Source organism: Pseudoliparis swirei, chromosome 10, assembly GCF_029220125.1.
Source record: "Pseudoliparis swirei isolate HS2019 ecotype Mariana Trench chromosome 10, NWPU_hadal_v1, whole genome shotgun sequence".
Classification (NCBI taxonomy): Eukaryota; Metazoa; Chordata; class Actinopteri; order Perciformes; family Liparidae; genus Pseudoliparis; species Pseudoliparis swirei.
The window spans coordinates 7,396,964-7,423,111 of record NC_079397.1 but is presented as its reverse complement, the minus strand read 5'-3'; the positions used below and the strand labels follow the sequence as shown (position 1 = coordinate 7,423,111).

At 44.5% G+C, this 26,148-nt stretch overlaps 1 protein-coding gene across 1 annotated transcript in view; it reads right to left on the bottom strand.

Moving 5' to 3' along the window:
* Nucleotides 1–2,022: 2,022 nt before the first annotated feature.
* tmtc2a (transmembrane O-mannosyltransferase targeting cadherins 2a) overlaps nucleotides 2,023–26,148 on the bottom strand; it is a 45,706-nt gene continuing 21,580 nt past the window's right edge. The window contains 12 exon segments of the mRNA XM_056425214.1: nucleotides 2,023–3,415; nucleotides 3,417–3,584; nucleotides 5,607–5,670; nucleotides 7,212–7,326; nucleotides 9,770–9,851; nucleotides 12,416–12,537; nucleotides 13,876–13,954; nucleotides 14,070–14,254; nucleotides 14,857–14,942; nucleotides 15,633–15,747; nucleotides 16,084–16,918; nucleotides 25,130–25,733. Of these exon segments, the coding sequence (XP_056281189.1) occupies nucleotides 3,380–3,415; nucleotides 3,417–3,584; nucleotides 5,607–5,670; nucleotides 7,212–7,326; nucleotides 9,770–9,851; nucleotides 12,416–12,537; nucleotides 13,876–13,954; nucleotides 14,070–14,254; nucleotides 14,857–14,942; nucleotides 15,633–15,747; nucleotides 16,084–16,918; nucleotides 25,130–25,733 (2,491 nt within the window). The 3' untranslated portion in view covers nucleotides 2,023–3,379.

The window sequence follows — 26,148 nt, the reverse complement described above, 5'->3', positions numbered from 1 at the left end:
ACTGATGCTTATGCTCTTGTGTACGTAATTGGATAACATATATAGATTACGCTTTTGTCCAGTGGAAACCTTTCCACATCATGAGATGATGCAATCATTTATTGTTATATTAAAATAAATATGTGACTGTGTTTAAGATACGAAACACATAACATCCCCATTATACTATCCCAAGTGGCATGCATATAATCACACATTTTGTCTTGTTATATCACATTTTTAATGAACTACAATATGTACATTCCATCTTTATTAGTAACAGCCAGAAACAAATGATCACCCTTGCTTCTATTTTGATTTTACTAACCTATTCATTTATGTTTAGCTCAGATTGTATGGATACACATGGGTATGTGGCTGTTTACAGGTTTCTTGGTAGTGTTTTGTAGTTTTGTTGGTGCTTTTTCTCAGAGCCAGGCCATCATATCTCAGTAAACTACATGAGACCATTTAATTGGTCCAATGGGTGAGATGGGCATATACAGTGATTCAACAGATGGGGTTTCTGCGTATAATAAATATTCTTGATGAAGTGTTCTTATTATTACCTCACTGAATATGTCCTCATAGATGAATGTCATAGCTTCTAGTTTGAAATGTTTGAAACGGGGGCTGTGAGTTCTTGCAAGTCAATGAGTCAAGTTTGGTATCTTCTTAAATATGTACAGCTTGGTGCGCTCACAGCCTGGCATGTGATTAGAACCTCTTTGAAGTCGGCTTGATCAGATGCGATCAACATGTTGAGTTTGTGAGAAGTCTAATGAGGAGTTCCTCTCAGAGAGCTGTGTTGTGTCATTTAGAGAGACTCAGTATCAGCACTGGAGAGAAATCACTTCCTTTTTTAACGTTATTTAACATTGGTCAAAGACACAAACATATCTAAATTAAATAGTTCAGAAATAGATTTTCATATGCTATATTATATATTTGAGACTGATACTGTACATCCCGAACAAGGACTTAAACCTCACAGACACACAGTATAAAACGACACTTTTACAATTCAAACTTTTATTATTCTGTGAAATATTTTTTGAAAATGTAGGGAATATATTATTTGTTCATGCTTGTTCTCTCGCTAAAACATGAAATATTTCCTTATTTGGCAAGAAAACAATGCACGTTCAGTTTTTGTTTGTTACCGTTTACATTTTAGTAATTGGGGTTAGATGATTTTTGTATTTTTCCTTATTAATATGCATACAGCTTTGTAATAGGGAAGTAGAGACAGTGTACGTACTGCTGATGCTGCTTATGTGGAATATACTTGTCATACCAGGGAAAGCCCAGGTGTAATTAATTACATTAACGATGACCCCTGCCTCCTCGTTACTGTTATCAATAACACCTGTGAATGAAATTAATGCTGGAAAAAAGGTCAATTTCATACACGCTTGTGTAAGAGATGTAAAAAAAATATTGTTACTTTTCAAAAGCAAGAATAATTGTATTGACGGCATACTTTCTCTGCACCGACTTCATCCATTTGTCAATAGTTGTATAACAAGTTACTAAATTGCTGCTTGTGTTGCTGCATCATCAAATAATGAGTTGACATATTGGTGGCTTGCAGTATTAGCATTGGTATTAATTGAAGTGTTTTAATTGTCAATATTTATAGTCGTTAAATAATATTGAGCATGAGTGATTCAATTGGTTTTGTGGCATATGTTCCGCTTGTTTTTTGCCTCTTTTTGGGAGTTCCTTTTGGCTCACTGCAGACTTGAGTCTAAGTAGTTTGTAATATTGTATTTTGGCATAAGGGAAGTAAACAACTGCTCCCTTGAGCGCAGCCCACTCACATATTCCATGTTATATTGGCTTCATGGGAAACTACATGCTTTGATTTGGTCACTTCTCAATCTCTGCTGCGAGAAACAGATGGTGGTGTATGCTAAAATGGAGTGACATGATTAAGGGCCAAATAATAACTGCATAATCTATGTTTACATAAATATACATGTGGGTTGGCGGACTGAATTTACAATGTTGAGAGACACACAGGCTCCCCTGAGGACCTCACACTGCTGACATGTTTTTATTATGGAAAAAAAGTTCACTTTTCTTTACAAAACACAACACATTTTCTATAATTTAAACAAACATCACGATCGTCAAAAAACACCCAACATCACTTTAAGAAGCTCTCTCTGTGTCACAAAGCCATTCTGTGACAGAAACCACAACCTGATGTCCCTGAGCAGAGAGAAGACAAATACACGTAAAAAATACATTTGAATGCAATTGTCATGTTGCATACGGACGCCTATCTATGTGGACAAATCAGAGAGGGCGGGCTACCGTGACGGCACAGGGTCGGCTTCTTAACACAAAAACATCACGTATTAATAAATTAAGTTTGATCACATGAAATGAAACATCTTGGTTTGACACGAGGAACCCGACACATTTCAGTTCTTGCTTGGCACGAGAGGCGTAAAGACTCGGTACAAGCTTTTGGCACCGCTGAGGAGTTTCCCCATGAACTGTTTACAGTCACAAGCATTGACAGAGCACCAGGTGCACACACTCTTCAGGGACTCAGACAACAGAATGTAAATTGGCTATATGCATTATGCTTTAACCCGGTCTTTTAAACAGTTGGGAGCAACTTATCTGTTAATACTTCGCACTTTCTACTTCCTTGGTGCCCACATTACCCACAATGCAACTTGACCGCCATTAGGTATAGGACAGCAATGTGTATGTGTGATGGTTGGAGCAGCTAATGTAGCTTCAAGCCGCGAGCCTCAGGCAGAGGTGAGGAGTGGGCTGCAGAGGTCTGGTCAGCCCACTTCTTTCCAACGCCACGACGAGTATCATTTTTTTGTTGCGTTTTTAAAGTGAGGTCACTTGAGGGCATTCATCCGACCTTGGGCAGCTCTCTCTGCAGCTACTAACGGTGTTATGCAAAAGGCATCATTCACAACTGACACATTTCCTGAAGAAATTATTATTTAAATACTTTTTCGACATCTTTCCAATTAAGTGCTTTAAAACATAGGCCTACCCACGTTTTTCATGGTCGTGAAATAATAACCATCTGATCTTTGAGATCTTTTTTTCTTCTTTTTTGGGACCTCGCAATTTCTTGCCTTTTGATTTCAGTGCATCTTTTTAAAGACATTGAGCATTGCTTTATAAAATGTGATAATAAACGTAACATTAGTCGTTTGAGTCGCCATACAGCGCTGGTGGTGACGTCAGAACATCCTTGAATCCAAAACATGCCAAGCCTCAACACCGTCTTCAACAAGCATCGCAGGCCACATCTCTAAAGAATGATTGGTCCTTGTCTTGTAGAGAGCTTCTCATTTGGTCCTGCTTCATTCTCTGGAGGACACATCATGAAGGGAACAGTAGCAGCAACTCTCTCAGTTCAAAGGTCGCTGTTCTGCATCCCGAGCCCACGCTTTGATCCGAAGTCCCTGCCTCTCCATGATGTTCCACAGCTTCCGCAGATTGGACTGGGTGATGACATCATCGGGTTTGAGCTGGAGCGCGCGCAGGTAGTTGTCCTCCGCTTCGGGAAGTTTCCCATTCAGGTGGAGGATGGCACCGAGGTTCATCAGAGCAGCCGGGTACTAGAAGAGGGCAGAGACCCGGTGAGAAGAGGACTCAGTGGAGCCAAAATCACGGAGAGTTGGGGCGATTTACAGGACTACAGTACCGGTGTCTACAATGGATTTATCCATGTGGGGAAACCTATTTTAAACTTCTTAGTTCTACATCTGACAGACAGTTATGTGGGATATCTACACATTTTAGGAAGCTTGCCATTTATTTATTTTTGGGATGTTGGATTAAGGCCGGGGCTTTAGTGAAATGTGCTGAAGGTTTAGGAAATTCAACATGCATTAAATTAGCCCTAATCTAATTCTCGCAGCACATTAGCAGACATGGCCAAAAACAACATGGGTGTCCCTAGTTAGTGCCACAGTGAACAAATAAGTAGCCTTTATATTTATGTTTTTATATGAATGAACAGCCACTTAAGAGATCTCATTTAAAATAACATCTTCTGAAGTTGCACAATTCAACCATCTGGTCGTGAATAGTGCACCAGTCGTGGAAATCTACAAAATCCAGGTCCACGGACATTACTCCCAGCGTGCCGTGACTAACAAACACACCCAAATCTTATCCCAAAAGTCATCGGCACCTCATCCCCGGACCTGGCCCTGTTCCCAGGCCCGCTCGCGTCCTTCGCTGCATGACATATGGTTAGCAACCTGGCAACCCGCTCCGACGATTTCCTCTCCCCAAACACAAGTGTTTGTCCCTCGGTTGATATTTCCCTCGCTTACATTCCACGTCTCAAGCGGCGTCGAGAGACGAGAGTGGCGGCTTGTTTCTCTCACCTCGTCTTCATTAGCGCAGTTTGCCAGAGAGGCGCTACAGCGGAGAACCTGCACCCCCTTCAGCGGGCTTTGTTTTTTCTCACCTCATGTAACAATTGATTCTATCAAGCGGCTGCATTTCTAAGTGCTGCAAACACGTGCTCTGCTTATTGTACCATTACAGGAACGCTGTAAGCCGCCGAGGCACACTAAGCTAGATAAATGAGGCTTCCTTTGCCATTCTAAACAACCGGCTGATAAGCAACACACACACTGAGCTAAATCATCAGGAATAGAGCCGGGTTTGTGTTCTGTGTACAGGGAGGCCGGCAGAGAGTCATTCAGTGAGCTTGAATAATCATTTGTATCTGATGTGTTGTCCAAAGTGCTTAATATTGCAAACAGAATCTATGAATATGCCAACATTTTGGTTTCCAAAATGTAATAGTGAAGAACTGCAGGTGAAAGGCTGCACAGCTCCAACTCGTCAGCAAGCTAAGGTTTCACATCGCAGATGCAATTATCTTATACTTTATTTCATTCGCCTGTTCTATAAACAGATAAAGCAGTTTCTATTGTGTTGCACTTCTGCAGCTGGTCAAGTTGTGCTTGCCGTCACGGTAACCTCAGTGGTTGCCAAATCGAATAGGATTGACATTTTAGGGATTACAACTTTCAAGAAAAAATTGTGTCAAATATTAGCACATTTCATCCATTTGTAATTGCAGGGACTGAATAGCTCATAGTGTGGCCTTATCACCATCACTCAGGACACAGGACAAGAGAAGATACATATATATGAGAAGCATGTCGATACAACACAAGTCACACAGCAGACCAGCGCTAAGCAGACCGACATGACAGATGACGGCAGGAAGCTCTTCCAGGTCTGAGAACACAGGGGTTCCTTTGACTCCAGCTCACTTCTCGCAGACCCCTTTTTCTTTGAAGTGACTGATTGATGTCCAGAAACTGGATATAATAGCCCCCAACTTCCTCGGCCGCGTGCGCCGATATCCAGAGACATGGCATCCCTCAAGGCTTTGGGAGCTGAACGGGTGAGTTTGATTACAGGCGACAGCGACGACTGAACTCTCTTTGGGGTCTTTTGTGTTTGCATAAAGCAAAGTGGGCTCACGGAACAGAACACCGTCTTCCATTTCATACCCTCTAGTTGCCAGGAACAAAAGTATATTAATGTTATGGCAGAATGATGGGTAACATTCTGCCGTAAATGTAATTTACTGAGTGTGTGTGTGTGCTCACGTCTGATCTCAGGCTGGCTGCACGCTCATACTGCCTCTCTGCTGCCTCATTAAGACTGGCCTGTCTGAAGAGAAAGAAGAGCAGAGAGAAAGGAAGAGTAAGAATGTGACATAACACAGTTTATGTTCATAATATTGTACCAATACAAATGACTGATAATTTTACCCCCTTTATTATTGTGCAGCTAATCAATAAAAATGCTTCCGAGGTGATTGGAAAACATCAGATCTTCGTGGTGGAATAACTTTGAAATACTTGACGTTGAAACTAAAATCTCTCATGTCTTTTTTGACATTGTGTATTGTGAATGTTTGTGTTTGTCTATGCTTGAACAATATGTTTTTTATTTATTTAAATACTTTAGTTTTACAGGCGAGACATTTCTTCCCAGAGTAAGAAGTGATCATGTATCTTGATAATGCAGTTTAGATTTCTTATTGGGGCGTTGATTTGAACTCCATTATGCTTCACTTATTATTTAGTAGTATAATGAAGAGAGATTTATGTTTTGTATGCCAGAAACACTTCGCCGAACCGGTCAGTTAATCTGCTCCATACTATTGTATCCAAAGAATACATGGACCGGACTTTACAGTGCCAAAGCTAATAAAATCAAGGAAACCATTCTTTCCTGACGTGGTTATTAATATTTATAAGACTGACTCAAGTCCAAGAGGTCTTGGGAATGCATGCAACACTTTATCGGGGCTTCAGTGTTCATGAATGACGATCAGAGTCATCATCTTATAGCTTCCTTGGTCTTTGTTGTGTTTGGTCTAGTGCTGCAGAGGAAATAAAGATTCAGGAAGTCAGGTTTTATGGAAAGTAAAACTGGGCAGAAAAACATGCATTATGGTTTAACCCGGCTTTAAGAAAGAAATCATATACCAACACAATATTTGAATTATAAGAGTTTGCTGCAATGAACTGTTGGCGTTGAAAGGAAAAGCTTCCATTAAACCGATTTATCGGCTCGTTTTTATAATCCTGGTTATTATGGTCAGTCAATATGCAAAGCTCACCTTTATTATCAGTAGAGCAGCTAATGACACAGGTGTGTCACATTCCTTAAACCCAATCCTTTTCAGTTTTAGATTAATGTCTCAGCCGAAAACAACCATTTCGACCAGAATCCGGCAGAGTGATCTGTCATTTAGATTTTGCCGTTTCCAAAAGAGACTTTCCCTTTCCCACAAATCCTCCGTGGCGTTGCATTTAGAGTTGCGCTTGCAAGTAGTAATGACTTCTCCAGATATGTGGAGCAAAAAGCAATGGTGGCACACCGCTCCAATATTTCCTAGAGTTGCTGGTCGGAGAGGACATTTGCAGACGGCTTTGACGCGTTTTATGACTTATTATGCGCTGCCTGTGCACGCACTTGCCAAACTTTGAGGGGAAAATTCTCCAACGCCGTCTTTTACAAGCGTTGGAACGTAAGAAACATCAGTATGATAGACTGAAACTACGCTGCCGTTGATATATGTAATACATAATAGCTTTTATGGGAGCACTGACTTATAACAATAATACCATTTTCTGTACAATAAGCTTCTTGAAGTGGCTGTGTGTGTGTGTGTGTGTGTGTGTGAGAGCAGTTTGGCCAACCTGAGCATGTGAGCAGCACTGAACACCACGTCAAACTCCGAGCTGTCCAGCTCTGCAGCTCGCTCCGCCATCTCCGCCGCCTCGCCGAGACGAGTCTGCTCCAGCAGGAACTGGCCTGGAGGAGAGAGAGGAAGACGGGGGAGGAAGAGCATTTACTACTTGGGCGTCGTAAAGTTCTGTTTGGTGCTTCTCGGTGTGACTTTTACTTCCAGACTGAAATATCTCAACGACTGGATGAAATTTGCCAGATATCGATGGTCCCCACATGACGATTCCAACTGACTTCGGTGACCCTTGACGGCTTCTTAAGGGCCACTATGAGGTTGACCCTTTGTTGTTGTTTTCATTGAATAGCCGACAAACTGGTGAAAGTGTGGATTCAATTGCAAGGCGATCCCTCCACGTGCCCCTCGGGATGAATCTCTCTTTTCATCTAGCACCATTCATCAGGTCAAATATATAATAAATGTCAGCGCGCCGACACGCTAAACACTTGCTAAAGACACGCTAAACACGTGTCGCACTGAAGGGAGAAGACAGTCAAACAAAGACGGAGATCATCGGGGAGAGACAAAGGAAGACGAATGCAGCGGACAGGGTTGCCAGGTCTGTGTGACAAAACCAGCCCAATGGCCAATAAAACCAGCCCAATATCAGAACTCAAAATATGCCCATGTCAAACCATATACACTGCTTTTAAAGTCCATGTCCATGTGTGTACGTGCTGATCTGGAGTCAGTTTTGTAGGATTTGGGTATAAATAAATTATTTCATTTAAAATATGGATTTTTATTTAAAGATATTCATGTAAAATAGGTCTACCCGAACCAGCGGACAAGAAATTTAACCCGCGGCAACACTTCAAAAGTAGCCCAATTCCGCGGAAAAACCGCGGACCTGGCAACACTGGCAGCGGAAGAGCGCCACAGGAAGTGCATCCGGGAGGCGGAGCTGGCGGCAGCAACGCGAGAGGATGGTTGTCTTGAGAGCGCAGATGAGACGGAGGTGCGTCGTCCTGAGGGAGTCCGGCCACCTGGTGTATCGGCACCCACAAGTGGCTGCCTCAGCAGGCTGTACGTCAACAGCTGAGCTCGGGCCGCATGACATTGCTGAATAGGTGCACGCCAAGGAGGACCATTTAGAACCGGGTCACATGCGGGACCGTTTCCATTTAAATGAGTTACTGTGAACAATGGCAGGAAGGTGGGGGTGTGTGTGTGTGTGGGGGGGGGGGGGGGGGGTTAGCTCTCGGCCTGCGTGTCCTCGCTTCTTTTCCCCTCTCTCATACGTGTGTGTGTGTTTGTGTGCGCATCAGTCGTGTTGCAATGTGGACCGACACCATCTCTCCTTACACACTCAACACCTGGAGCTCATCCAGTGGACCCAGGAGAGCCAACGCAGCCAGATGTGCGATAAAGAAAGGGGGGGGGGGAGGGGACCGGTCCAAATAAACAGCACCCGTGGCGAGAAGCTGCAAGATACGGTGGGATACAATTAAACAGCCAGAAGGGCCGACGGGGAGAAAAAGAGTGTAAGAGGGAAACCGCGTGGTCCAAAGACAGCAACACGGCCGTCTCCAACCCCCGAGATATCCAGCGCAGAGAAAGCGCCGGGAGGAACCCGAGAGAGATAAGGAAGAGGAGAGAGGGCCGGCGCACAATGGGGCCGCAGGGACACATTTCATTTCCTAGAAATATCCTGACGATAGCGGCACGGAGCGGCACGGAGCCCGTGTCTCCCAACTGATATGCAACACTGCATCAAGAGCAGCACGGACCTTAACTCTCTGGGCCGAATGGCAAACAATGTCCCCTAATCCCGGCCCCCCCACCCAGATAAACAGAGCCTTGTGTGTGTGTGTGTGTGTGTGTGTTTTTGCAGCATCCGCAACACCTGGAACAGCTCCAACGCTCGCAGCACTGACACCAAAAGTAAATGAAACGATCTTACACGCATACACATCTGTTACAGCGGTGCAGGGATTGATCAAACATGACTATTTGGAGGGGGACATTATCAAAGAACAGCATAGTAGTTGACACTTCCAAATGATTAAGACTTTGGTTCTTTCCAAAACTCCTATCAGGTTACATCAGCTGCAAGCTTGTATCCAGGGCGGTGTTCGACAGCAGCTGTAAGAGGAGCTGGTGTGTTTCAGGACTCTGGGTCCAGCGTGTCTACAGGAATAAACCAGTGAAATGTAAGACTTTAAGACTTTTTAAGGCCCCGCGGACACCCTGTGGGTCTGAAGGTGACTCTACAAAGTAAAGGTCTCGGATGAAAGGGTCCGAATCATCGTCCCGAGTGCAGCTCACCAGAGCAAAGCGCGGTCGTTACAGTAAACCCTACAAGTGCGGCATGGCAGAGGTTCGAATTACAGTCAATCAGCCGCATTACAGTTGGTAGAAAACGACTTGAAATGAAATTCTCATTCAACCACAAGAGACATTTACGAGCACACAGGCATCCATACGTTTAGGATTCTAATGTTTCAAACAGGCGTTGCTGGAAATGTTTGTCTTTTCCACAGAAGGAAAACCTTCGACATGTGGTCTTACCGTAGTGCATGTAGCAGTTGCCTTGAGTCGGGTCTATCTGAATCGCTCTCAGGTAGTACTTCTCTGCTTCGGTCTTCTGCCCCTAAAAGAAGAAGGAAGGATATTACACCTTAACATTAAAGAATAGTTTTGTTAACGGGGGGAACATGTTGTCATATGTATTTAGTATATTTAGTTTGTCTGCAATGGCACAAGACACACATTGACCCAAATATAAATATAGTAGACCTGCAGGATGTTTACCGGGGGCCAGACACCTGAGGCAACCAGAAGGACTTGGACTTAAATATCTGGGTAGCCATATGTTTGTCAATATGCTCAGGCAGATTAAGATGCCCTCCTGATGGGCACGCTGCAGTTTAGGACTACAAGGACACAGGAGTCAAAGTAAGATTGTGGTTCAATACCAACAGTATGCAGCATAAATAACAACACAAATGTGAACACACACACACACACACACACACACAGAGCGGCACAAATCTCTCTTGCAATTCATCGTTTCTGCTTGAAGCATTATTTCAATGCACTGAAATGCATCAGTCGAGGCTTCATAACAGCAGGAAACGTAGGTTCATAAAGAATATAGTACAGCAGCTCCAATGCCTAGACTTTACAGAAGAAACTTCAAGGTGTGTGTGTGTGTGTGTGTGTGTCTGTGTGTGTGTGTGTGCTTGCAACCACACTGCTGAACATATTGCTTCTGTGGGCACGAGACTCAGTTTCTCCACCTCTTTTGTTTCATGCTTCAGCTCCGATTGCTTCCATATTGCCGATGGACTTGCCAAGCAACAAGAAATGAGAGGACTGGGCCCGTTACATATTCCTTATTAGCTTAACACGCCCGCAATCACTCGAAATAAATGAGCAAATATAGGGCCACCATGGCTTGTTTCACTTTTTCTTTGGCACTTTCCTCCATACATTCAGTTCACCCTTTCCCCCAGACCTCCATCAGAAGTGAAATGAGAGCGGTTCAGTCCTGTTCGGGTGGAGCCATTCATCATTTATATTAAGTGAATTCTCTTATTTTAAACAACTATCTAGACAATTTACTTGTGTGCTCTTTTTTCCGAAAGGATTACAAGATGTGTGATCATCTTTTTGTTGCTCTTTTGAGCGTCGGCCGAGTTCACTTTCATGAGCCGGCTCAGCGTTGACTGACCGCATCCTTCTGACTCCAGAGATCTCCAACAGACAGCAGGGCTGTAATGTGACACTGGGCCTATTCGTAGGCACTTTGACTTTGGAGGCAAAGTCGTGGCTTTAGGAGGAGCACTTGTTATTTGTTGAAGGATCCGGATGGGGACAAGACTATCAGGTTTCAGCTGCATTATTGTGTGGCTTTAAAGAAGCGAGAGATGGACACTTTGAAAGTTGACGCGCAATACAACGCGAGAAAAACCGCAGTACAGTTCTCGCTGTGGTGAACCACGGTACCAGACTCCAGTTGGACCTTTCCTCCCCGGGTCTGTATTGTCGATCGACTGCGGCAGGACCGCCAGAACTGGAGCTGATGGGAGTGATTTAATAAGGAAGGAGAGTAATTGCATTATAAGCCTGTCCACTGGCCCGTTGTCCAAAGTCCGTCCAATCTCCTGTTCCTTAAGCCCTGTAGCAGTGAAGGGGGCCCCTCCGAGAGCCGGGGCCCTGCGTGGATCTGCAGTCCTGAGCCTGAGGGAGCACAGCAGATGTCCAGCAACAGCGGGCGACTGATCTGAACCTGCGCTTTACGGGTGGAGTGTGTGTGTGTGTGTGTGTGTGTATCTTTAAATCTTCCAACAAGGGGAGGAAATGATCAGGAATAAAGTGTGCAGCCAGGATGGGTTGCAGCTGCAAGGAAGGCACTTGCAGGTTGTTTCCCTCAGCACCCAAGGCCGTGGAAGGGAGGAGGTCAAACGCCTCGAGAGGTCACACAGTTCAACTCCCGACATCTAAACTTGACTCGGCTGTGAACACATCTGTTGTCACACAAACGTGTGTTTGTTTTCAGTGGAATGGGAGCGATGGTGGGAGGATGGAGAGTGGAGGGGGTTTTCGGTCTGGAAAAAAAGCAAACATTGGAAGGGCGAACGTGTGTGCCCTCTACGTCTTCACTCACATGTGGGTGAGCGACACATCATCTGGAAGTGGTCCAATCACAGAGGGATGGCGCTCATCCCCATGTCTGTGACCTCCAGACATCAGATGTGACTTCATGCTGCGACGATTTGGCTGTTCTCTAATAATCTATTCGCCATCGGTCCAACATCAGGGTCAATTCAAAGCCACCGGAAAAAATGATTATCGTTGCCATCACTTGTAGCATTTGATGTCAAACAATATATTCATAAACAAGCACAATTCCTCTAGCTGACTTCTTCTGATCATAGGAGAAGAGTTGGTTTTGCGTGCATATTTGAGAAGCTCCCATCTCAGAACAATGATCAAAGCTCTCCAGGCTCTGCAGAGGAACCGATAGCTTCGCTCCCATCAGTCACTCAATATGCATTATTCATCACTCCACTCGGCTGCCACTTCAGATCCACGTTTAATTACACTTTGCCAGGTAGTTAACCACTGCAATGGTTACTAAGAGAATGCTTTGGCTTACCTTATGACTCATTGTGTGAGTGTGTGTGTGTGTGTGTCTGTAATGGGACTCACAATGCTGGACAGGAGTTTGCCATAAGTAAGGTGGGCTGGGATATGGTCCGGCTTGGCCCTGAGGGACTCTCTGTACCAGTGACCCGCTTCGTCCGGCTTGTTCAGCCTCATGTAGGCCTCTCCTAAAACACAACACACAGCAAGAGTCAGAATGTGTGTTTTGGGGGAGATGGTTCTGAATAAAACAAAGGGAAACATGAAACTGCATTTACTGCAGGAAATGCAGTTTCAGTGCCGACAGCTGAAACGCACGTCGGTTTGCTCCTGTGCTAATCCATTACACACCGTTCTCCCGACCTCCAACACTACATGTGTGTGTAGACCAAACCAAGGTGGTGTCCTGGTCTTTCACTGACGATTGTAGGCCAAGCCGTCATCCATCAAAGACTACAAAGTCGTCTACGGACTCAAAATCAAAACATTTTTATTTCTAGTTTTTCTTTTTTTTAACAGTGCATAAAGCTTTCCTTTTGCATAGTTTATTTGTTGTCAAGACGTTTTACCAGAGAAGAATTGTGTGGGAATTGTGGAACATAATATTTACAGGTGAGCGCCTTGACTGTCCAATGAATTGTGACGCGGCAAAACATCTGAATATTACCTCATTTTGGGCTTTCCGGTGTACATTGATGGAAAAAGATCGACACCACAATAAAGTCTGCAAAAAGTTAATGGGCTTCTGCCCCCCCCCCTCCCCCCCAGCCTGCTGCATAGATACAAGGTTAATATTAACACTGCTTCTCAAAAGAATCCTCCAATGTTTGGCGTTTTCCCGAGCCAGCCCATTAATGAAGCCTAGAAAAGACAATTGTGTGTAACTCTCTATAAGATTCAGTTTGAAGTGAAGACAAGCTGTGGGCCTCTGACATCAGCCTAAACAAAGAAGCCCCCGGACGTCGCACTAATGCAAACACTCTCTTCCCTCCACCTGACTAAACACATATCCCGTCCTCATCGGCTCGTCCTGCAATCTCAGCCGAGCCGTCGGGATGAGCTTCCAATAATGTAATTAGTGTTACAATAACAAAGAGAGGGATGTGATGTATTGCACGGATTAGCCTCAATCCTCTGCAAGAGGACACAACGTCTGCGCAGCGTTGGAATCAAACCCGCGGTCCAAGTCCTCTGGAGGTTGTCGTTTTTTGGCAGCAAGTTAATGTCAATTTGTTCAATTCAACTCAAAGTACAGATGAAACAGAAAATCATAAAAGACAATTGAAACAAACATTTCAAATAAATCATTGAAACTCAAGCCAAGGTTGACCCAATGCGACGTCGTTTTACTCACATTATAAAACAAGCACGACGCTGTTCTTCATAGTTATACGTATCAAATGATTCTGTTCATCAAAATACAAATTTCAAATCTAATTTCAAGGCAAATATCAACCAAGGAGTGACTTTTTTCATACTCCATTTTCAGTTCTGCATTACAAACAAAGAGTCAGGGTGAGACTTACCCATCATGTTGAAAAGGCTGTGCGGAGCGAACTGTCTGGGCATTTTCTGGACCGCTTCCTGATAAACAGACAGCGCCTCCTGAAGCCGAGGAAAAGAGGGCCGTTTTGGTTTTAAAGCGGCGCAATGAAGATGAGGGACTCTTACTTATCACGTATACACTATCATCACGGTTTCATTTCTAAATGCTCCTGACCTCCTGGTGGCCCTGTTCATGGAGCAGTTTCCCCAGGTTGTACAGGCAGCTGGTGACGGAGCTCTTGTGGGCGTGGGGGTCCTTCAAGTTCTCATCGGGAATGTCGGCACAAGTCAGAAAGGTGCGCTTGGCCTCCTGCAGGTTGCCCTGGTTCATCAGGATGATTCCTGTGTTCAAGTAGGCCGCTGTGAGGAGGAGAGGACATTTCAACAGACGATTTCAAAACCCCGGGATTAAGAGCCTGCTGTCACTCACGTATGCCCTGATGGATCTTTGAATAGACAAAACGCAAACAGCTCAATCCAAGTCATTCCTGATACATTCACACATCCAGTTGGGGTAAAATGGGACATGCAGCATAAAAAAGGGGGCCGGCACAGAGTTCACACGCAGATGAAATTACCATAAGAAAAGAAATGAGGCTACACGGAGATGAAGTGAAGAGCGAAGTGAAGATAACTTATCAAGTTGAAAAAGCAGTCTGGAACCTGTCCCGTCCTCTCTCATGAAATGGCCCCTCATCTCGCATGCAGGCACTCAAGTGTGAGATTGAATCTCATCGTTTCACCGTCAAGCTGAAATAGCCTGAATATGGCCCTCCAAATGAGTATGTGGAAGGAGAACGTCTTCTTCAGCACTCAAATTGGACCATGATGAGGATCCAATAACGGCCCTTGGCTCAGATCCGATTTAATCAATCAGGGAGAAAATCGAATCGCCTACATCGAACGCTTCCCCTGATCATAACCACCACCACAAGATAAGACTTTTCTTTGGGTTTACTTACATGCCAGTGTTGGCCGACTCCCAATGGCCAGTTTGTAATAATGCAGTGCTTCAGAAAAACGCTCGTTCTCCTGCAGCAGCAAGCCACTGAAAGACAAAAGAAATGCAGAGATGTGAGACATTTTAAAAACAGCATTAATTGCGTAACTGAGGATTAGTCTCGCTACTTTGATTACAGCGTGTCAAAGTGTTGAAGGGTCTGAGGAATAAAACACACGAAAACTATAGCGGCCACTGTATCATTTATCCAATATACCTAAGCAGAAGCCCCAATACACCCGACCGGTTTCAGTTTCAAAGAATGCCAAAACACCATCAACAGGTTTTCACTTTTCCCTCATGTTACATGGCCAGATTCCTGACCCACGTAACTTGAGCGGGAATAGAGGAGTGGGGAGAAAATAACTGTGACCGCAGGAGAGCCACGGGTCTGCTCCGAGGTTCTGGCCCCTTTCATAACACTCTGTGTTCCCGGCTCGTGTCCTCCAACAGATCCCACAAAACAAAGCCCGATCAAACCATCAGCCGAAGGTACAAAGAGGGATTTCCTCTTCACCACAAGCAGCTCTGAGTCTCACTTCTTTCCTCGTGCATTAGATCTATTTCCGCTGTCTTTAAGATCTTCCTGCCTGTCACTCTGTCTTTCAGTATTCTATTTCCCTTCCCCCCCCCCCTCTGCCTTTCTTGTCTCAAGAGATGGATCGGAGGAATCAGTACCTGTCCGTGTCAAGACTTTGCAACCAGGGGGAGGGGGAGCCGGCGCCCTTTAATACTCACAGGTTATACAGCATGTCGGCCATGTTCCTGCGGTGGTGCAGAGCGTTTCTGTACGCCTGCTCTGCCTCCGCTATCTCGCCCTGGTTCTTGAGTACGTTCCCCAAGTTTCCCCAGGCTACAGGAGACATGAGTCAGGGAAAGGTGACACAACGTCGGCATTCATTTTTAGAGAGTGTTATTGCCGCAATTTGCTGAAATACATTTGTCTTGTCATTATATAAATTTGTGAATGAAATAAAAAATATTGGCAAAAGTTTCCAAAGCGGAGACTTTTCTCGCAGAAACTTATGTCGTAAAAAAAAAAAAAGTACAGTCGTAAACTGCGAGACAAATATTTTTTTAATCCCATTTGAATTGTTCTATGAACATACATGTTTCTGGTCCATTTAAAGGGCCCCATGGTTGCCCCGTTGACACATATCTCTAATGATAACTGCCGCCCGTCTCTTACCTTTCGCAGGATTCACACTGATCCCAGACTTGTAGAGATTCTCCTCGTTGCTCCAGTCCCTGTTCCTTTGAACAGTTCGGAGTCCATTCAGCAGGACTAGTCCCGCACAGAGACACAACATGAAGGCCCTGCAGCCTCTAGTCCTCAGTCTAACGTACAGGTGTCTCGCACCGGCAGCAACCAGCAAACAAAAGCCGATACTGGGGATGTACAGAACCCTCTCTGCAATAACAAAGCCGACATAAAAGAACAGGTTTGTGGCTGGGATGAAAGGCAAGGAGACAATCCCTAATGAAAATAGTACTAGGTTTTCTGTAGGGGGCAGGGACGTCAGCGCAGGGTAGTGGTGGAGTCCAGCTGACCCGTTAAGGGTGGTCTTCACCGGGGCCGGGTCTGTGTTATGGTTCGTGTCAGGAGCATGGTAACCATTCCCATTGGTGATTGATTTCCCATTAGTCACATAGGCTTTCCCATTGGTCTCCTTGGATATGGAGGTGCGGCCACGGATGCCGAACAAACTCAGGAGGACAAATCCACCATAGAAGGCAACAGTGTAAAGGTTCCTCCAGTCGGCCAAGGACCTGACCAAGGGCACAGCGTCCATGGACCAATCAAAACTGAGCTTGTCGGGGCACAGCAGCAGCCACGCGTTGGCCACCGGCAGGTGGAGGAACGTGAGCGTTCGAGTGAGAACATGTGGCGAGTCAGCCGCAGGGTTGTCGGAGTTGGAGAAGTTGGGAGGCTTATTACCCATCCAGTAGAAGCGAGCCGACAGCAGGATCACTCCCCAGGAAGCCAGCGTGCCAAGACTCAGCAAAACACTGATGTTCTTTTTCTGAAAGACAGGAGAGAATTTAAAAAAAAGAAGTCATGCGAAAAGAAAAACCCTAAATCAACACTGCCAAAAGCCGCAATGTTTAGTCTGCATTCCACAGCACCTGAATTTGTTTTCATTTGGAAGGGGTATTTCAATAACTGTCACGATCTTGTTCAGAGCATCATTGGTCGTATAAATGTACTGGGGGTCACCGTATACAACAAGTTAATAAAAGGATGCTACAGTCATTTTGTATGAGCTGTTAGGGTATGAATTCTAAAGCCTGTAAAAGTATTACCCCACTATCCCCTACAGAAAGATAAACTGTGGAAATCAATCTCTGGAATGTTTTTGATAGCTTCCTAGGGCATAAACCAAACTCATGTTCAATTATACAGTTATTTGAAACGCTAGCATACTTCTAAACATCCAAATGCATCCTAGCCAGAAACAACACGGCTCGTTTTACATGGAACTAGTGGAATACAACGTTCATACTGGTGAAAGACACGTTGGGATTTGGACAGCTGGGCGCTGTAATGGGTGTCTCTTTTGGTCAGCAACAGCGTGAGTGTTTACATTAAGAAATAATCATTTTTTAATGGAATATGTCATAACAATGGAGGATAAGAAGAGAAGAGCTACATCGAATAGAGAGAAAAAAATCAACGTACTTCCACGAAGTAAAGATTATTACTGCACCTTTCCAAATATTAGTAAACCACATTCGCCTCATTTCTGACCTGGTAGAGGTCAACTTTGAAGTTCATTTAAAGCACCAGAGGATTTGTCTCTCAGTCCTTCCTGGTTGCCTGTCAGGGTGGCAGTGAGTGTGACTGCTAATCAGCTTAAGAATGATGTAGATGCTGTTTACAACTCATACGAGCATTAATTCTGCAGCATGATTACTATTTGGTCCTCTGTCACGCAACACCTTTAAACGAAGAGTCACTGGGGCCTAAACTGAATGCTGTGAAACTCCCCAGTATTGATACATACTTTGAAGGAAACATAAATGAGATTTGGTTAATGGTTCAGGAAAATATATGCTGCATTAATTAAATTCAAAGCCAGAGACGGGAACAATGTGATTTGACGCTGCGGGGCCACACTTATAATTAATTTCAGTTGCTTCACAATGGAGGCCAGTAGAGAAGTCTGGAAGTCTGCAGTTTGAGATACAGTTGCTGTGACATGGCGAGGTGGTGAGATCACACCCTTGGAATTAGATCAGAGGCTTGTTAAATTGCATTCATTGTTGACGGTCGGGAGGGAAATGCCTTTCATTCAGATTAAACTGAAATGTCATACAGGTTTATTGACAGAGACAAGCTGCCGCAGTCCTGACTAACACCGTGCTTGTTATTCATGTTAACAGAGTTTACCTAATGGACGAAAAACAACATAACATCATGAGTGATGAGCACAGATGATGCTCACTTCTTAATTTCTGAGCCCATTTAATTTTTCAGAGTAATATGAACTGTATTTGAACCTATCATGGGGGGAATTAGATGTGTGCGTGCATACACATGTGCATACTTTCACAATTTAATTGCTGTTCTGTTTGGTTTGAAAATGGCACACGAGGAGGATAATTTACATGCAAGTAGTAGTTGGATTCGTCTTTGATGTCCTCCAATGTCTTCTATAACTCAAACTGTTGATCCAGAGTAGCCCTACTTTTCTTTTTATCTCTGAATTAAGTTTACTCTACTACAGTAATAATTTAGACTCTGTATAATCCTGCAATGAATGAATTGCACAATAGGCAGATAATAGCTACACAGAGCACAAAGAACAAGCTTTCATTTGTCCCAGTAATATACTTTGGAGAGAAATATTCCCCCTCTTACAATAAGCGTGCTCGAGTCAGGCCGTGCACGCTTTCAGGGACGCTGATGGAAAACATCGAGTGAACCATAACAAATGTATGTTAGGATTAAAATAAGAGGTTTAGCGTTCACTCCCGTGACATACTGGCTCCAGTTGATTTCTGCATATCTGAAATGGAAAAAGCATGTTTCCTCATGAGGTGTTAGCTGAGGGACGACGTGAAGGTACAGCTAGTGACAGAAATCCACTTGTCGATAGTAAGATGGAACAGGGCCAGTTCAAGGAGTTCAGCATTTTAGATGAGCAGTGGGGAAGTGAGAGTGAGAAAAAAAATTGGATATTGATTTGCATGCTGAAAGGCGGTACACAAAGGATGAGAGAGTGTTCCATTTACACACAAAAAAAGGGGGTGTGCTTATTGATGGTAAGCCCACATTGCCTATCAAGGGAGGAAACTGTCTGAGAAATCCAATTCTGCTTGGCGTCAGAAGATAAGCCAATTGCAGCAAGAGAATCATTTGTGGTACTTAGGTGAATGAGCTTCCTTTTACCCCTCACTGATTTGTCTATTTCTAAATCGTTCCTTAACTGACTGCCCGGTCGATCCCACAACACACACCTGCAAGCATGCGAGAAAGGAGGATGTATCTGCATTAGAATGATGTATGACTGAATTAATTCACAAACTCAGCAACAAATAAATGGAACTTTTCTAGCTAACTAAAACACACCAATCCCTTGCGGGTTGTATTGTCCTGTTTTGCTTTAAGTCTGTTTTCTTTGGAAAATATATCTTCATTAACACAATTGAATAATTCCCTACTAATCTACACCCTGCCCTGGTCAGAATATCATTGGCAGGGCACTATACAGTTCTTCAAATGAGCTGGCTTTGTGATTTAGTGGTCATTTCAAACTATACGATTAATGCCTACATGATTCATTAAATGGGCACCTTCAGCTCAAGGTATCGATGAATCCGATGAAACTTGCTACACTTTAGATATTACTTGGACCTCTCTCCTGTTGCACACTCTGACTCCTGGCAGGAGAAGCACAGGTGTACCTAATCACACTAACGATGGCCCTGCCCCATTAAAGCGCTCCAGAGCTAATTAAGGTTTACGAGTCACACCTGTGTTTGGCAAGCCAGACTTCCACAACAATAGATTGATATTCTGCTTCTGCATGTCCTCGCAAGTAAAAACAAAATTCTGACAAATTTCAATTTTCTATACATTTTCTATACCAATTTTTAAAATATCCATTTGAATAGTCATGATAGCAACTTTTTCGCAAATATGATTAGGATAATTTCTTGGCTTCAAGTCAACAACTCTTTTCGGCTCGATGCCGGCGCGCGCAACGGTTAGCTGTATCGGGTGCTGATGGAAATCTCACGCTTGCCTGTCTTCAAAACTTGAGAGCCCTGCATATATTCCTTATTTGTGGCCATTTTAAGTATTATATTATGTGGCAAAACATAGTCTAGGAAGAAATGTATTGTATTGTAAGTTGTCCTGTACTGAAATACAAACCCAGTTAGCCATACATAATCCATGGGGGTACTTTCTATATTTACTTTCAGTTTTTTTCAAATGTTGCTGTTTTCAGCTTTACTGTTACTTAAATCTCTGGGAACATGTTTCACTATGATTAATTTGCCTTCATGTGATCTGCGTGTATCCATAGAGGACGGCTGGCATAATCCCCAGCCAACTGTCAAACGCAACATCCCGCTGGCGCCAGGCCTTTGAACCTTCCACATATCTCTTACACTTTAGATCCTCATAACTACTTTTTATTCCACTTTTCACTTTTTTTCCTGAATTAACCCCCCTAGTTCTCTCCATCTCTCTCTTTCCACACACACATACAGTGTTAGGCTCCCAAGCCTTCATCTTTTAACGGTGCCATTCATTATTTGCTCTCGTTTTATTAATCCCATAAGTGTGTGGTCTGCCTGTTGACACTGTAGCGGGCAGTGTTTAAAACATGCCTGAAGAAACAGCGGGATACGGCTGAGTTCATACGCGCACTGTTTAAAGCTGCTGTGGACTGAAGCAAGACACCAGGGGATCAATCTTCCGGATTGTTCTCGTTAAAGTCATGTCCAATTCAAACCGCTGATAACTCATTCAAGCACACTGGGCTGATCAGGGAAGAGATTCCTACCACTTGTTTAGGAAACTTTAATTAAAATATTGTTATGCTCCCAAATCTATTTAGAAAATGTTAGATTTCTTGCATAACACATAATATCATGCTAACCATATAATGTAATTACCAACTACTTATCAGGACTAAAAGAGTATTTCAATATTAAAAGGTGGGAGTTGCATCCCCCGACTGTGGAGCAATTCTTTCCCAGCAACATGTGCGTGGAAAAGCCTTTAAAGTTCTGGACACGCTGTGTTTGCACAGCACACATCCAGCCGGGCTAACATTTGATGCATCACCAGTGTCATGTTAAATTGGGATGGAATGTACAATGAGGCATGCAACCAGTTCTTTTTCCAACTCTCGTATGTGAACTGGATTCTGCTGACTGGGCGCAACTCACCCAAGACATCAGACAGCAGCATTGGCTGGCATTGAGAGGGCTGACTTTGATAGAGTGACCTAATTACCCAATTAGTTCTCTCCATGAAAAGCCCCGCTGCTGCTGGCAGAGGGAACCGTAATGAGACTGGGTCGCAGGTTGAAGCCTCGTGCGCTCTCCACCGAGACAGCTGAGGAAAGCATAGGGCGCCCGGCGGTGTTAACTTGACATTAAAAGAGCTTCCTGTTTGAGTAATATCGGGACATCACTGTTGAAGGGGGTTTGCGACGACATGATCTCGATCGAGTGACATACAGCTTGGTTGGTTTTATTGTAATTACTAATTTGTGCTAATGAGGATCATTATCTTAAAATAGCATAGCCAGGTTAAAATAATCCAATGGGTCTCATGCAAGAAGCACTTGCACAAACAGATTAGTTCCATTCACACTTCAAAGTCTTGTGTCCCGATCCACCAATGGCTTGATCACAAATCCGTTTCCTGCGGTGTTGGCCCCGCTCCAGCCCAGAAGGTAGTCACCTGAAGCTGTTTAGTTACAACAATTAACCCGTAGCAATAACAGATAGTGAGCTAACAACTATCTCTTGACTACATTATGGATAAGAACACACATATGGTATATCCAAGTTGAATCACGCAATTAAAAACATATTTGTGGAGTTATAATAGTTTGTTTAACCCTTGTGTTGCCTTCGGGTCAATTTGACCCGATTCAATGTTTCACCCTCCTGTCGCCTTCGGGTCAATATGACCCGATTCAATGTTTAACCCTCCTGTTACCTTTATATTTACTAACATATTTTACCCTTGAGGTCAATATGACCCCAGCTATTAAAATCTCCAGAAAATTATTAGAATTAATATTGTTTTCCAAGTTTAAGTGTGAGGTACTTTATGTTTGTTTGTTGACTCCCGAAAGAACACCGACATTAAACATTGAATCGGGTCAAATTGACCCGAAGGCGACAGGAGGGTTAAATATTGAATCGGGTCAAAATGACCCGAAGGCAACACAAGGGTTAAGGTATGTTTAGGATAAGAAAGAAGACAATGCTCTTGCCAGAAAATCTGATCATGCCCTACTTTTCTCATTCCAGTGATATGCTGTACCCAGATGCAGGCTAAACAAAGAGCATACAGCAGGGCGTGCAACAGAAGGTTTCGTTTCACAGCCAAATGCTTCTGCTTCGAGATAATTGGGACAACATCCCTCAAACCGTCGGCTGGGTATCCTGAACAGAGGCAAACGGGGAGGAGTCAGCATCACTTTAGGAACAATATAAAATCCCTATAATGCTCATGTACCTGAAAATCTGTGTGGAGCATTGAGGATTATATTTCACACCTTTTGATTTAACGGAAGGTGGGACCTTCCCTAATACCAACAAAAGCAAACTATTTCCCTGGACCTGTGTAAAGCCTGGAGCCTCATTAATCTGTTTGTTTTAGCCATTAACGATGGCAAGAAAGAATGAAAGAACAATATTCTTATGATCCTGGCATGTGCGACTGATTCTGCCCTCTTAATAGACTGCAGTGCTAACGCCACACCTTTCTTTGTCTCCATCTCCCACTTCCTAACACTCCCTCCGTTCTACCTCTTCTCGATTCAAATCTCATCTCAGTCTGATTAGGGAGTTAATAGGATGAGAAATGGAGTGCTGGCCAAAGCGAAACACATCTGTCTCCTGCTCTCTCCACGGCAGCTGATTTACATTTCCTTATTGTTTGTGGCTCCTGTGGAGATTTTTTCTCAATCATTCTCTTCCACGTGGAAGAAAAGAGACATCTTTTATTTAAACTCAAAACACTGCATTGTTCTCCACTGAGAATGATTTCAATCTCTCCGTCGACCGTCAAATTCAATGGCTACCGACGGTGTGCCTCAGTGACAGAGTGTGATACCGCAGACGCCACGGGCGTCCATTCCCAAAGTGCTTTTGGGGCACAGTAGGTGAGAAAGACCCAGACCAGATAAAGGAAAGGAAGTGAGGGCATAGTTTCCCTCTCCTTTGCTTATTCTCTCTCTGTATCCCTCACCCTCTTGTGTTCCCATGCATCCTGAGACGTCTGGCTCATAATCGAGGAAACAATTGCCCCCGTGGTGGGCTCAGCACATAACGAGCGCCCTGCCAAGATAGCTGTGACCCGGGCAATAGAGGAGAGCATTGCCAGAGTGATAAACCATCCAGATGTGCTGGAGGCGGCGATGGGCCGCTGGGGGATTGGCACGAGGAACCCGACAGGCTGGCACAGACTATGCCGGCCAGGGCTATTGTGTCTGGACAGAGAGGCGGAGGCTGCTGATGATATCTCTGCTCTCCCGTGGGATGAATACACAGGAAAAATGGGATTGTTCATAACGGCTTCTGACAAGCACCGAGGGTGATGCGACCGTGATGCAAGAGACTGGAGAAAAAACACAGTGGTCTCTCAGGTTGGGCTCCGGCTCACGTCTTTGTTTACACCCGGCCAGACACCACAAAGGTGAATGTCTGATGGTGCAATACAATCCTGAAGAATACTGCATTTTAGGAGGGTTTGACGTTTCTCAGTCAATTTAGACTTTAGTTTTTTCAATATTTATTTGAGTTTATTTGTGATTTTAAGTTGAGATGGGGTGACCCTACACTATGTGATTTAGCAGCTTTAATAAAGTAACTGGGTGCAATGTGGAAGATATGGTCTTGAAGTTGTGAAAGCACACACACACACACAGACATGTGAGTCACTTACGTAGAGCACTGAGAATTGAAGACATTATAACTCCCTCTTTCTCTGAGCTCTCTGGGCCGCTAATAACAGTCGTGGGTTATCATTCTGCCAGAAACCCGGGACAGGAGCGCTGCCCCACCGGTACGGTAAAGCCTGGAACACTCGACGGTAGAACATGTTTTCATTTGGAGGCTGGCTGTGTCAATACGATTGTCACGCTAGAGTTTTCAAACACCAGAAAGTTCCATAGGACATTTGTGATGAGCTATTCAAAAATATGGTATTTATAGATGTTTCCACAAGAAGAAACTCTAAAAAGACTCACACACTATTGAGAGCCATGCTGTCCTTGCTCAGTAAACCCAAGGGGACTTTTTATTGTGCTAGTTATCCATTTTACGAGGGCCATCACGTTGGCTAAGGAGCCGTTTCTCTAATCAAATGGAGAGTGCTTATGAGAAGAGCTTTTCCAGTCAAACACTGATCCCCATCATCAGATGACTCACTGCGTCACGGTCGTCCTCCACAAATAGAGTTTGAAGGGGAAAGAGTTTCTTGCAGAAGAAGAATAGTGCATTGTTTGTACAGCTTACTCGCCAAGTGGGGGGGAAAAAATCATTTACCAGAGTAGTTTGTGTTATTGTTTTTCTGCACATAACTCTCGCCACCTTATATTGGAAAACAAAACAATTCCCCCTGAAAATAGCTCTTTTTCCCCACTTGAAACAAACACACACACAAAAGGCTGAGATCCTAATCTCAATTCACTTGCGTTACTGTGCATCTATCTACTGCAAACTGCACTTGGTGGCAGCGCTTGCGAGGAATTGGAAAACATCTCCCTGCGCACATCGTTTCTTCCTGTTTAGCCGATGACAAATGAGAATAGTTGACTTTTTGTTCACCGACTGTGCCGCTCCGCATCGGCAAACATGGTTCCTAAATTGCACTCCTAATGAAAAGCAAACAGTGCAATCCACCATGAAGGAACCACAACAGCTGGCTGGATGAGGTAAGGCCTCGGGAGGGACTGAGGAGGAAACACTGGTGGAGACGCCAGGAGCCAGGGAGCACGCCGGGCCCCCGTAGGAATGCGCGACATGCATTTATTTACCTTTCCCAGCAGGAGGAGAAGCGCCTGGCGCAACCGGAGTCTCTGGAACACGAAGAGGTCGTACACGACCGACACGGCCAGCACCGTCACCCCTTGCTCCTTCCACAGCATACTGGCCGCTGCACACCACAGGCTGCCCAGCATCCAGCCCCAGCACCAGGCGCCACGCGGCCCGGCCGGAAGAGTCCCAGGCGGCTCCCCGCGGAGTCCACAGTGTCTCGCGTAGCAGAGGAGAGACAGCAAGAAGAACAGCGCGGCGCCGACGTCCGCCCTCCCGACCACGCCGGCGACCGCTTCCGTGTGGACCGGATGGGAGGCGAAGAGCAGGCCGGCGAGCAGGCTCCACGGCCCGCCGCCGAGGAGCGGGCGACTGAAGGCCGTGAAGAGGGCGGTGACCAGGCCGTGCAGCACCACGTTGAGCAGGTGGTAGCCCCAGGGCCGCTGGGCGTGCAGGGTGTAGTTGAGGCGGAAGGAGAGGGTGCAGAGGGGGCGGTAGGACTTGTGACTGCCGCTGTGAGTAAGCAGGGTGCCCCAGAAGTCGTCAAACAGGATGTTGGTCCACGGAGTCTCAGGAAGCAGGTCCTGGTTGGTCTTAATGGCTCGGCTAAAAGGAGCAGAAAAATAAATTGTTTTTATATCTTCAATAGGATACATATGGAAGCCCGTTTCCGCCACTGTGATAAAAAAATTAAGATCCTGTAAGTCATAATTATGAGAAACTATTGTTTCCAATACCAATTATGAGATAGTAAGTCGAAATTATGAGATAGTATCTCATAATTATGAGATAGTAAATCGAAATTATGAGATAGTATCTCATAATTATGACTTACAGGATCTTAATTTTTTTATCACAGTGGCGGAAACGGGCTTCCATAGATACATAATGAATGACTGTTTAAATAATGTTCTACTTTTGGATCGTTTGTAGAACCGTAAAGCTGTGGGCCAAAAAAACAATGTACTGAAAATTACTAAAATAAATCTGTGGGGAATAGCATGGTCAGGTTTTATGTCAC